Below are 14874 nucleotides of genomic sequence, written 5' to 3' on the forward strand. Positions count from 1 at the left end.
TGTTAATACCAGGACGTAACTTGTCTTAAGCCAAAACTTCAAGTATGTGAGTTTCCCTGGAAACTGTAATACTAGCCCTACAATTTGAAGCTTGCATAATAAACTTATCAATTTGTTTCTTACCTTTTTCTCCTCATAGACACAGGGTGAGAGAAAAAGATGATGGTCAGAGACCCCTTATATCATTGTCATCTTTACCAGTCATTAATGTCATTCAGTTAAGCTGCCTCTTGAGGATTCTTTGGTGAAGCACCTTTTCTGATCAATTTAAAATTTTCCTGAACTAACAATATCTTGCAAGATAACTGGGGATTAATTAAAGTTGTTATAGCTGCTGAACTTCAGGTGAACCTTTGTAGGGTTGTTACCTTGTGAACCTCCTCTAGAATCTCTACTGAGGATGATATAATTATTCCATTTAGGCATCTGCCAGATTCTGTTTTATAATCTCACAAAGTCTGTGTTCACCTATGCTAACTAGTCAATTAAAGACCATTTTCTCTAAAGATTTTTATCTTTTATCTTAGTTCTGCTAAGTCACACATATTCTACTGTTTTACTTTCACAATTCAAAAACAGCATTTCTTCTGATTTAGACTGCGACCATGCTAAAATAATATTAATATTGTTTGTAAACGCTGGAGGATGATTATAATTATATATTTCTCTTTATTTTACTTCTTTAGAAAACATTTCCCTCCATCAGTCCAAATCTTACATTTCAGTCTATCGAAAAAGCCACAACTTGAAAAGAAAGAAAATTCGAAACTGATCCTTGTAGAAAATGAACTTCCTGTCACTCCTAATTCCCATATTTGATTACCATCTTGTTACTCGACTTATATTTGTTTAAGTATGTATGTGTATACATGTGTGTGTATTTTTAGAAGGAAATATTAAAATATATTTAAAAAATTAAAAATAAGTATTGTCACTGTATGGTTAGTATATTATCTGGCAGATACAATAATTTAATAAGTGCTTATTTAACTGAACCACTAATCTTACTTTCTGCTGGTGTATTTGGACCAAAAGAAATAATCTAGGGAGACCAGAGAATATAGCTGATTAAAAGCAGCTGCAGTCCACGGCACTCACAGAGAGGAATGAAAGCAGTGAGTGAATTCAGCACCTTCAACTGAAATATCCAGGTTCTCACTGGGACTCACTAGCCGAACAACTCAACTCATGGAAAATGAAGACAAGCAGCGTGGGACAATGGCAGCACAGTGCCAAAGAAACCCTCACCCCCACCAAAGGGAAATGCTGAGTGATTGTGCAACCCCACCCGGGAAATCAGCTTCTCCCACAGATCTTTGAAACCAGTGAATCCGGAGATCCCCTCGTGAGCTCATACAACCAGAGCCTTGGGTCCAATACACAGAGCTATGTGGAGTCTTGGCAGATCAGCCACTGAGGCACACACAGGGACCCAGGAGTTTTATACACTCTGGTCCCAGGATCCCTGGCAAGAAGGGAGATCCATCTGTACATATCCCTAGGAAGGGGGCTGGATCCAGGAAGTCAAGCAGTAGCATTCTGCAGACACCACTTTCACAGCACCTCACAAGTTAAGACCCACTGGCTTGGAATTCCAGCCAGCCAGTGGCAACAGGCTGGAGTTGGCCTGAGTCTGGACTGAGTTCCTGGGTGGACCGGTGGCCACTCTCTTTGTGGCCTGGTAGACTCAGCTGCTCCTGCCTGTGGGTTTGGAGAATACAAACAGTCCAGATGAGGAAGGGCTACCCACAATGTAGCACAGCTACCTTGCCGGATTGTGGCCAGACTATTTAAGGAGGACCCTGATCCATTCCCCCTCACTGGGCGGGACCTCCCTGGGAGGCTTCAGCCACTCCAGCAAGGGTTCTGCGGACAGAGATCTGATCTCTCTTTGGGATGGAGCTCCCTGGGAAGGACAGCTGACATCTCTGTGGTTCAGTAGATTCAGCTGTTCCAGCCTGCCAGCTTTAGAGAATACAAACTGTGTGGATGAGGAAGAGTCCCCACCAACACAGCACACCTCCTCTATCAAAAAGCAGTCAGATGCTTCTTTAAGCAGATCCCTGATCCCATTCCACCTCACTGGGTAAGAGCCCACAACAGGGGTCTCCAGCCACCTCCTACAGGTGCATTAGGGCTTTCATCAGGTCAGTATCCTCCTGGGACAGTGCTTCCAGAGGAAGAAGCAGGCTGGCATCTTTGATGTTTTGCAGCTTTCACTGGTGATACCTTCAGGTACGGGAAAAACTGAGGCAACTGGGGTCTGGAGCAGACCCCCAGCAAACTGCAGCAGGACTACAGATGAGTGGCCTGATTGTAAATAAAAACAAAAAAAACCCAAACAAACAGAAAACAACAATAACATCAACAAAAAGAACCCACAAAAACCCCATTCAAAGGTTAGCAACCTCAAAGATCAAAGGTAGATAAGCCCACAAAGATGAAAAAGAATCAATGCAAAAATGCTGAAAACTCAAAAAGCCAGAGAGCCTCTTCTTCAAATGACCATAACACCTCCCCAGGAAGGTCAAAGAACTGGGCTGAGCCTGAGATGGCTGACTTGACAGAAGTAGACTTCAGAAGGTGGGTAATAACAAACTTTGCTAAGCTAAAGGAGCAAGCTGTACATCAATTGCAAAGAAGCTAAGAATTATAATAAAACAATACAGAAGCTGCATTGCACTCCAGCCAGGCAACAAAGCAAGACTCCGTCTCAAAAACAAACAAACAAACAAACAAACAAAAAACAATACAGAAGCTGACAGGCAGAATAACCAGTTTAGAGAGGAACATAACTGACCTGATGGAGCTGAAAAACTCAATACCAGAACTTCACAATGCAATCACAAGTATCAATAGCAGAACAGACTGAATGGATGAAAGAATCTCAGAGCTTGAAGACTATCTTTTGAAATAAGATAGGCATACAAGAATAGGGAAAAAAGAAGGAAAAAGAATGAATAAAACCTCTGAGAAATATGGGATTATTTAAGAGAGCAAACCTATGACTGATTGGGGTACCTGAAAGAGAGGGAGAATGAAACCAAGTTGGAAAACTTGAATATCATCCAGAAGAACTTCCCCAATCTAGCTACACAGGCCAGCATTCAAATTCACGAAACGTAGAGAACCCCAGTAAGATACTCCATGAGAAGATCAACCCAAAGACACATAATCATCAGATTTTCCAAGGCTGAAGTGAAAGAAAAATAATTTAGAGGCAAGCCAGACAGAAAGACCAGGTCAGCTGCAAAGCAAAGCCTATCAGACTAATGGAGAACCTCTCAGTGGAAACCCTATGAGCCAGAAGAGATTGGGGGCCAATATTCAATATTGTTACAGAAAAGAACTTCCAATCCAGAATTTCATATCTGACCAAACTAAGCTTCATAAGTGATGGAGAAATAAGATCCTTTTCAGACAAACAAATGTGGAGGGAATTTGCAAGAGCCTGCATTGCAAGAGGATTGCAAGAGCTGTGTTGCAAGAGCTCCTGAAAAATACACTAAATATGGAAAGGAAAAACCATTAACAGCCACTGCAAAAACACACTGAAGTACAGACCAGTGACACTATGAAGGAACCGTGTGAACAGTCTGCAAAATAATCAGCTAGTGCCATGATTAAAGGATCAAATTTACATATAACAATAATAATCTTAAACGTAAATGGACTCATTGCCCCAATTAAAAGACACAGAATGGCAAGCTGTATAAAGAGCCTAGACCCATAGGTATGTTGTCTTCAGGTGACCCATCTCATGTGCAAAGACACACATAGGCTCAAAATAAAGGGATGGAGGAGAATTTACCAAGCAAATGGAAAACAGAAAAAAGCAGGGGTTGTAATCCTAGTTTCTGACAAAATAGACTTCAAACCAACAAAGATCAAAATGGATAAAGAAAGGCATTACATAATGGTAAAGGGTTCAACTCAACAAGAAGAGCTAACTATCATAAATATATATGCACTCAATACAGGAGCATCCAGATTCATAAAGCAAGTTCTTACAGATCTACAAGGAGACTTAGGACTCCCATACGATAGTAGTGGGAGACTTTAACATTGCACTGACAATATTAGATAGATCATCTAAACAGAAAATTAATAAAGATATTCAGGACCTGAACTCAGCTCTGTATCAAGTAGACCTGGTAGATATATACAGAAATATCCACCTCAAAACAAAAGCATATACATTCTTCTCATTGCAACATGGCAATTATTCTAAAACTGAGCACATAATCAAGTAAAACACTCCTCAGCAGATGTAAAAGAACCGAAATCATAACAGTGTCTCAGACCACAGTGCAATCAAATTCGATCTCAAGATTAAGAAATTCACCAAATATCACACAACTACATGGAAATTGAACAACTCATCCTGAATGATTTTTGGGTAAATAAGAAGTTTTTTGAAACTAATGAGAACAAAGAGACAATGTACCAGAATCTCTGGGACACAGCTAAAGCAGTGTTAAGAGGGAAATTTATAGTAATAAATGCCCATATTTAAAAGCTAGAAATATCTCAAGTTAACAACCTAATGTCTCAACTAAAAGAACCAGAGAACCAAAAGCAAACAAACCCCAAAGTTAGTAGGAGACAGGAATAACCCAGATCAAAGTGGAACTGATGGAGAAAGAGACATGAAAAGCCCTTCAGAAAATCAATGAATCTAGGAGCTGGTTTTTTGAACCATTAAAAAAATAGATAAACTGCTAGCTAGACTGAAAAAGAAGAAAAGAGAAAATAATCAAATAAACACAATCAGAAATGTTAAGGGGAATATCACCACTGACCCCACAGAAATACAAACAACCATCAGAAAATACTATAAACACCTAGATAATCTAGAAGAAATCGATAAATTCCTGGACACATATACCTTCATAAGACTAAGCCAGGAAGAAATTTTATCCCTGAATAGACCAATAACGAGTTCCGAAATTGAGGTAGTAATACATAGCCTACAAACCAAAAATATCTCAGGACCAGAATCTCAGATAGATTCACAGCTGAATTTTACCAGAGGTACAAAGATGAGCTGGTAGCATACTGAAAGTATTCCAAAAAATTGAAAAGGAGAGACTCCTCCCTAACTCATTCTATGAGGCCAGCATCATCCCAATGCCAAAACCTGGCAGATATACAACAAACAAAGAAAACATCAGGCCAATATCCCTGATGAACATTAATGCAAAAATCCTCAATAAAATACTGGAAAACTGAGTCCAGCAGCACATCAAAAAACGTATTTACCATGATCCAAGAGGCTTCATCCCCAGGATGCAAGGTTGGTTCAACATACAAAAATCAATAAATTTGGTTCATCACATAAACAGAACTAATGATGCAGAAAAGGGCTCCAATAAAATTCAACATCCCCTCATTTTAAAAACTCTCAATAAATGAGGTATTGAAGGAACATACCTCGAAATAAGTCAGATACAAAAAACCCACAGCTAATATCATACTAAATGGGCAAATCCTGGAAGCATTTCCCTGAAAAACTGGCACAAAACAAGGATGCCTTCTCTCACCACTCTTATTCAACTTAGTAGTGGAAGTTCTGGCCAGGGCAATCAGGCAGGAGAAAGAAATAAAGCATATTCAAATAGGGAGAGAAGAAGTATAACTATATTTACAGATGACATAATCCTATATCCAGAAAACCCATCATCTAAGCCAAAAAGCTTCTTAATCTAATAAGCAACTTCAACAAAGCCTCAAGATACAAAATCAGTGTGCAAAAATCCCTAGCATTCCTATACACCAACAATAGACAAGCAAAGAGCCAAATCATGAATGAACTCCCATTCATGACTGCTACAAAAAGAATAAAATATCTAGAAATACAGGTACCAAGGGAAGTGAAGGATCTCTTCAAGGAGAACTACAAACTGCTGTTCAAGGAAATCAGAGAGGAAGCAGTAAATGGAAAAACATTCCATGCTTATGGATAGGAAGAATCAATATCATGAAAATGACCATACTGCCCAAAGTAATTTATAGATTCAATGATATTCCCATTAAACTACCATTGATATTCTTCACATAATTAGAACAAATATTTTAAAATTAATATGGAACCAAAAAAAAGCCTGAATAGCCAAGACAATCCTAAACAAAAAGAACAAAGCTGGAGGCATCACGCTGCCTGAATTCAAACTATACTACAAGTTTAAAGTAACCAAAACAGCACAATACTGGTACAAAAACAAACACATAGAACAATGGAATAGAATAAATAACTTAGAAATAAGACCACACACCTACAATTTGATCTGCAACAAACCTGACAAAAACAAGCAATGAGGAAAAGGTTACCTACTTAATAAATGGTTCTGGTAGAACTGGCTAGCCATATGGAAAAAATTGAAACTGGACCCCTTCCTTACACCATATACAAAAATTAACTCAAGATAGATTAAATACTTACATGTAAAATCCAAACTATAAAAACTCTAGAAGAAAAGCTAGGCAATACTATTCAGGACATAGACACAGGCAAAGATTTCATGACGAAAATGCAGTTAATATCATAATGACAGGATCAAGTTCACACATAACAATATTAACCTTAAATGTAAATGGACTAAATGGTCCAATTAAAAGACAGAGACTGGCAAACTGGATAAAGAGTCGAGACCCATCAGTTTGCTGTATTCAGGAGATCCATCTCACATGCAGAGACACACATAGGCTCAAAATAAAGGGATGGAGGAAGATCTACCAAGCAAATGGAGAACAACAACAACAAAAAAAGCAGGGGTTGCAATCCTAGTCTCTGATAAAACAAACTTTAAACCATCAAAGATCAAAAGAGACAAAGAAGGCCATTACATAATGGTAAAGGGATCAATTCAACAGGAAGAGCTAACTAACCTAAATATATATGCACCCAGTACAGGAGCACCCAGATTCATAAAGCAAGTCCTTAGAGACTTACAAAGAGACTTAGACTCCCATACAATAATAATGGGAGAATTCAACACCCCACTGTCAACATTAGACAGATCAACGAGACAGAAAGTTAACAAGGATATCCAGGAATTGAACTCATCTCTGCACCAAGGGGACCTAATAGACATCTATAGAACTCTCCACCCCAAATCAACAGAATATACATTCTTCTCAGCACCACATCGCACTTATTCCAAATTGACCACATAATTGGAAGTAAAGCACTCCTCAGCAAATGTACAAGAACAGAAATTATAACAAACTGTCTCTCAGACCACAGTGCAATCAAACTTGAAATCAGGACTAAGAAACTCAATCAAAACCGCTCAACTACATGGAAACTGAACAACCTGCTCCTGAATGACTACTGGGTACATAATGAAATGAAGGCAGAAATAAAGATGTTCTTTGAAACCAATGAGAACACAGAGACAACATACCAGAATCTCTGGGACACATTTAAAGCAGTGTGTAGGGGGAAATTTATAGCACTAAATGCCCGCAAGAGAAAGCTGGAAAGATCTAAAATTGACACTCTAACATCACAATTAAAAGAACTAGAGAAGCAAGAGCAAACACATTCAAAAGCTAGCAGAAGGCAAGAAATAACTAAGATCAGAGCAAAACTGAAGGAGATAGAGACACAAAAAAACCTCCAAAAAATAAATGAATCCAGGAGTTGGTTTTTTGGAAAATGCCAAAAGCAATTGCAACAATGGCAAAAATTGACAAAAGATATCCAACTAAAGAGCTTCTTCTGCACAGCAAAAGAAGCTATCATCAGAATGAACAGACAGTCTACAGAATGGAAGAAAAATTTTGCAACCTATCCATCTGTCAAAGGTCTAATATCCAGAGTCTACAAGGACCTTAAACAAATTTACAGGAAAAAAACAACCCCATTAAAAACTGGGCAAAGGACCTGAACAGATACTTCTCAAAAAGAATACATATATGTGACCAAGAAACATGAAAAAAGCTCAACATCACTGATCATTAGAGAAAAATTGAAACCAAAATGGATAACATTTCACACGAGTCAAAACTGCTATTATTAAAAAGCCAAAAAACAACAGATGCTGGTGAAGTTGCAGGCAAAAAGAAACACTTTTACACTGTTGGTGGGAGCATAAATTAGTTCAACTGTTGTGGAAGACAGTGGGTTGATTTCTCAAAGACCTAGAAGCAGAAATACCATTTGACCCAGCAATCCCATTACTGGGTATATACCCAGAGTAACATAAATCATTTTATTATAAAGATACATGCACACATATGTTCACTGCCACACTATTCACAATAGCAAAGACATGGAATCAACCTAAACCTAATCGCCCAACAGTGATAGACTGGATATAGAAAATGTGGTACATATACACCATGGAATACTAAGCAGCCATAAAAAGGAATGAGATCCTGTTCTTTGCAGGGACATGGATGAAATTGGAAGCCATTATCCTCAGCAAACTAATGCAGGAACAGAAAACCAAAAACCACATGTTCTCATTTATTAAGGGGGAGCTAAATGATGAGAACACATGGACGCACGGCGGGAACAAGACACACTGGGGCCTCTTGGAGGGGGGCAGTGGAGGGAGAGAGGGCATCAGGAGGAATAACTAATGGATGCTGGGCTTAATACCTAGGTAATGGGATAATCTGTGCAGCAAACCGTCATGGTACTTGTTTACCTATGTAATACACCTGAACATCCTGCACATGGACCCCTGAATTTAAAAAAAAGTTGAAGAAAAAAAAAAAAGATTTAGCTACAAAGATATTAATCATATATTATATTTGTTTAGAGTTATAAATAATTAAAAATAAGTTAAACATTTAACTGTACTAGAATGATTATATTGTGATCCAATCATACAATGAAACAATCTACAGCCATTAAAGATTATGTTGTAGACATGTATTTATTAACATAGATAGATGTTCTTATGTGCTGGTGAGTTAAAATTAAACTTAAAAACAGTTTGCAGTATATGATTTCAAATATAGGTAGATGTATTAACACACATGAAAGATAGATAAAAAGATGACACATTGATAAACAGATACTCCAAAAATGTTCACAACAGCTATTTCTGGGTGGCTGTATTTATCTTCTTCTTTATTACTATATTTTCTTTTTAAAAAAACTTTTACATTCAGGAATATAAGTGAAGGCTTATTATTAAATTAGTTCAGCCATTGTGAAAGGCAATGTAATGATTCCTCAAAGACCTAAAGTCAAAAATACCACTCTACCCATCAATCCCATTACTGGGCATATACCCAAAGGAATATAAATCATTCTATTATAAAAACACATGCATGTATATGTTTATTGCAGCACTAGTCACAATAGCAAAGACATGGAATCAACCTAAATGCCCATCACTGATAGACGGAATGAAGAAAATGTGGTAGGTATACACCATGGAATACAATGCAACCATAAAAAAGAACAAGATCATGTCCTTTGCAGACACATGGATGGAAGTGGGGGCCATTATCCTTAGCAAACTAACACAGGAACAGAAAACAAAATACCACATGTTCCCACTTATAAGTGGAAGCTAAATGATGAGAACACATGGGCACACATTGATGAACAACATACACTGGGGCCTTTTGACCTTCAGGAGGAGGGAGAGAATCAGGAAAAAGAACTGATGGTATGAGGCTTAAAACCTGGGTGATGAAATAATCTGTACAACAAACCTCCACGACAGATGAATGTTTTCATTTCACTTGGGTAAATACTGAACAGAAGAGTTGCTGGGTCATATGGTAAATGTAGGTCAACTTCATAAGCAACTGCCTAGTTGTTTTCCAAAGTGGTTTACAGTATTACATCCCTATCAGCAATATATGAGCATTGCTGTTGCTCCACATCCTCACTAACATTTGATAATTCAATCTGTTCAATGTTAGCCATTCCACAATCTGTACTAGTATCTAATTGTGGTTTTAATTTCAAATTTCCTAATGAATAATGATGTTGAACATATTTTAGATTCTTACTTGCAATTTGTATATCTTCTTTGGTGAAATGTCTTTCAAATTTTTTGCCCATTTTTTAAAAAGTCAGGTTATTTATCTGATTCTAAGGTTTTAGTAGTTTTTACATATTTTGAATACAATCAAAGATATTCTTTAGAAATAGATATTTTGCTAATATTGCTTCACAGTTTGTAGCTTGCCATTTTATTTACTAACAGTGTCTTTTAGAGAACAAAATTTCATTTTGATAAAATACAATTGATTTTAAAAAATCTAAAGGCAGGCATTAAACATCTTACCTAATAAGAACTCTAGTGTGTATATCTATTTCAATTAGAAAATGGCATGATATTAAAAAAAATATATTTTTCACAGAGTTTTCTGAAAAAATAGTTTACTAATTAATGCATTTACTCATTTTTCATGTATTTATTCAACAAATCTTTATTGAGAACCTCTAGTGTTCCAGAAACCGTACTAGTATTGAGGATATAATTTTGACCAAAATAGGCATTTTATCATTATTGTAATATAGACATTAGCATCACTGCAACTAATTGCATCACCTACTTTCTTTGTCCCTCTGGCTTAACAGTAAAGTATCAGAGAAGCACATAAATATTCTGTCAGTAAATATGATATATGTAATTCTGATTTTTTTATTCTCTTTGAGGAATGAGGCTCTTATTTTGTATCCCCATAGTGTAGAACATATTAGGCTCGATATTCACATACTCAACAATTATCCCTTCAGTGCGTATCCCATGAAAGACCTCGTACCTGGTATTGTGAAAGACATGAGGCTGTATTAGAAAAGGATTTGGAACAAATAGTGAAAGTGATAAGGGACATGTACACAAATAATCTCAACGTAAGGCAGAGAAATAAATGCTATAGAAAAGTAAATATATGGTGCTATTGGAATTCAGGGCAGAAACATATTATTCCCCAAAACACAATAAAGAAAAGACTTTTTAGAAGAGTTGGTTTTTGAGCTGGGGCTGGAAGGATGGGAAGGATTTAGCTACAAAAATTGAGTGGATAGGAAAGGAGACAGGGAAGACAGCAGAAGTGTGTAGAAAATGTCCCTTTACATATAAATTATACTTTATTAAAGCAAGTTTTATTCTAAAATTATTGTATATAGCCATTACTATGTGTGTGTGTGTGTGTTCAATAATTCTAATATTTATTTTTCAGATATTCAAAGCTAAATTATCTTAATCCCATATTTTTCTTCTTGTTTCTTAGGGTCAGTTAAGCCCACTTAAATCTCACCATAAGAGAGAGAAAGTCCCTCATTTTCAGAAAATTATTCCAAAATGTCTTCTATTTAAATGTAGCTCTATAGAGCTGCATCAAGAAATTATTTTAGTCTATTCTAATTGTGTTTGTCGAGTATGGTAACCACACTTTCTATCAAGGGTTTCTGAAACTAGTTATGGAACTTTGTTATCACTATTTTTATGTGCTAATGTATAATGATAAACTAACAATTTGATTGAAAATTTTCACAGATGGTCTAAACATGTAGCCAATTTGCATATAATACTCTGTTCAGTATCTGTAATGTGATGCAAAAATTACCCTAAGCCTAAATAACTGTGTTGTTTTCCAATATGTAATTGGAACAATTAAGATATTACCGCAAAAGCTCTTGGCTCATGATGGCTTCTCTATTTAACTTACTACAAATTAACCAATTATTCAGTTTCAGTGATGGTCATTTCTACAGTGATAACTTAAGTCATACTTAGCTTTAAAGGTATCAGTTCACACTTATCTCTCATTGCCCACAGTATTCCCTCTAAATAAAATTTCCCTTCAATACTTTTACTGTGCTGTCACTCACGCCATGGAAAACTCAAACTTCCTCAATACGTGTAGATTTCTTCTAATCTATAATGACCTTAAAGTTGTTTCTTTTTTGCCACTTCCCCTCACTCAAATATTACTTAAGTCCTAAAGGAGGTTTATTAATTAAGTCTCCATCGGTGCCAATAAAGTTGGCCAATAAATGATCAATGCTATAACGATTTTGCAACAATAAGTTCCATTGGCTTCTGTCAATCACATAAATGGGAGACTCACTTAACTATCACATAGGCCCCTTGTATTTTCCTATGAAATTTATAACATTTTAAAGAAGAAAACCTGTGGGTGATTGAATCTTCTAAAAATGCATTTGTTTTACATCTATTTTATTCATAGTTAACAAAAATAAAAGCCAGACTCAAACATTACATTATTGTATTGCTTCTTCTTACAAGACGTTCTAGAGAAGGTAAAACTGTGGTAACGAAAAACAGATAGTTGGTTTCCAGGGCCTGAGGATGAGGGAGAAGTTGACTACAAAGGGCCATGAAGAATCATTTTTGGATGTGAAAATGCTCTATATCTTAACTTCGGTGGTTGTTACACAGTAGTTTGCATCTGCCAAACATATACAACTATATTCTAAATGGGTAAATTTCATTATATATAAATAACATCTCAATAAATCTGACTTTGAAGAAGTAAACAATCATTTATATCCCAAATTTTGGGTCAATCTAAAGAGATATATTCAACAATCAATATGAGATCTATCAAGAAAGCAAAGGAATGCTTGATTCCCTAAGATGTTTCAAGTATTTCCCTCTTTCCAGAGTACCAATGACATTTTATTATCTTTTACAAATCAATATGACATTTTAGGGAAAAAAAAGCTACATTGAACAAGTGCCTTACTTTTATTATTGTCTTTTTAAAAAATCTAAAAATAACATTTAGTTAAATGCAAGCTTATTTAATGAATTGATTGGTTACCATAATCATCTAGTCTCAGAATGACACACTACTATTTCTTTGTTTGCAGTTGCAAGGTTATTATAGTTTACCTCTCACAGTCTGGTAAGCAACTTAATAATTCAGAGAGATAATGGAGAAAAAACACTACTAGAAATCCTCACATGATATAATTGACATTCAGATTCAAGAAACAAAATTAATAAGAGATAATTCGGAGAAGGCTGCTTTAGATAGCAAATGCCTTACCTTTGTGTTTGGGTCGCATAGCTGTTATCATAAGCTTCATAGGTCTGGTCATCATATTCACCCCCGTAGCCATCATCATAACCCTGAGACAAAAAGTGGTAGAAACACCTGTTAGCAATCAATTTGATTAACTTTGATCTATTTTCAGTTAGCACAATTTTACACAATGTGATCTTGGTTTAGATTTTATGTTGGGTAAGTAACCACATATCACATTTTACTAGATTAATAATTCTCAAATAATCTTAAATAATATTTCATTGGTCAGGTATTAATGTTTATTAAACTCAGCATGTCACTGAAGCAGCAATACTTATCTAAGACTTATTTACAATTTTCATCAATAATAATGACTAAGAAATTCAAAATAAGTTTTTCTATTTGGGTATACAAGAACAACTGTGATAACCTAATGGTGGTGTTAACATGTTTGTTACTACCCCACTGGGAGTTTTTCTTCTCCTTTTATTAATCACAATTAAGACAGAAACTATAAACTACAGGATCCTTAAATTGTAGTCAGCTTTCAGTAAAAATTATGGAGTCATTGCTGATTAAAATAAATAAATAAAAGAAAAAAAGAGGGAAGAAAAAAGGAAAGAATAAGTGAAATAAAGACTTTGTGGTTGGGCCTGGTGGCTCACGCCTGTAATCCCAGCACTTGGCGAGGCCAAGGTGGGCAGATCAGCTGAGGTCAGGAGTTCGAGACCAGCCTGGCCAACATGGCGAAACCCCATCTCTACTAAAAAATACAAAAAAATTTAGCCAGGCATGGTGGTGTGCGCCTGTAATCCCAGTCACTCAGGAGGCTAAGGCAGGGGAATCACTTGAACCTGGGAGGCAGAGGTTGCAGTGAGCTGAGATTGTGCCATTGCACTCCAGCCTGGGCAACAAGAGTGAAACTCTGTCTCAAAAAAAAAAAAAAAAAAAAGAAAGGAAAAAAAAAAGACTTTGTGTACATGTGTACATTATATGATTTTTAAATCTAATAAGTAAAATAATGTTATGTGATGAGATTTATTACTCGAGTAAATTACACTAACAAGCTACTGCAGATTTGTCATAGCAGCATGTTCAAACAAGCTAGTAATTATACACTCCAGTTATCAATCACTCTGAATGATTTAGTTTTGTTTCTCTTTGTGGTCATTAATTTTAAACACTAGCCATCCATCTCGATTATTCCCTACTTCTGGAAAAACCTTCAGGTTTTCTGTGCCTGGTGCTGGTGCATCTCTTTCCCTGGAATACAATTCCACCCTCCACCCTACCCTACCACTTCATAAATTCTTTTCATTTCTGGAGGCTTACAAATCTCTCTTCATCGTGTTCAAGAGTTTCAGTAGAAAATACCTACATGTGAAATCTTTGACATTAACCTTGGCTAACACTTTTAAGTCCATTTAATGAAAAGACTAATATATTTATCAACTTAACAAACTTCTAAAAATTTTATTTATTTCTTCATTTTCATGTGGTTTAACCTTTATATAATGCTATTATTTACATATGAAGTTTTAATGTTCTACAGTTAATTTTAGTATTTATAAAATAATTACATGCAGATTATTTAGAAATAACACAAACAAGCTTATGTCCCAAAATAGTAGTTCCTTGTCATGTTCTCCTTTAACCTTCAGCTCTCTTTCAGTATTTTCATTGATTATTTTAGTATTTATTTTTGTGTTATTAAGTAATACAGCTAAGTGATTGTTGTTGGATTTATAAATTTTGTCATTTTCTATTGACTGTCCATTCAGGTTGTTAAATTTAGTTCTATTATTTCCCTTACTTATCTTCCCAATATAGTTTCATCATAATTTTTTATTAGTCAATATTAATATTATTGAGTGACAATACATAATTGTATCCTCTTAT

At 35.8% G+C, this 14874-nt stretch overlaps 1 protein-coding gene across 11 annotated transcripts in view; it reads right to left on the bottom strand.

Annotated features, from left to right (window-relative positions):
- Positions 1-14874, bottom strand: part of KHDRBS2 (KH RNA binding domain containing, signal transduction associated 2) — a 624430-nt gene that overhangs the window by 86609 nt on the left and 522947 nt on the right. For all 11 annotated transcript variants that reach the window (XR_007725261.1, XR_007725259.1, XR_007725264.1 and 8 more), the window contains exon 7: positions 12997-13079. Coding sequence is in view for 2 of the 11 variants with exons in the window: in XM_050788994.1 (XP_050644951.1) it covers positions 12997-13079 (83 nt within the window). In the remaining 9 variants the exon portion in view is untranslated. The remainder of the gene's footprint in view (positions 1-12996; positions 13080-14874) is intronic.

This window comes from Macaca thibetana, chromosome 4 (genome assembly GCF_024542745.1).
Source record: "Macaca thibetana thibetana isolate TM-01 chromosome 4, ASM2454274v1, whole genome shotgun sequence".
Lineage (NCBI taxonomy): Eukaryota > Metazoa > Chordata > Mammalia > Primates > Cercopithecidae > Macaca > Macaca thibetana.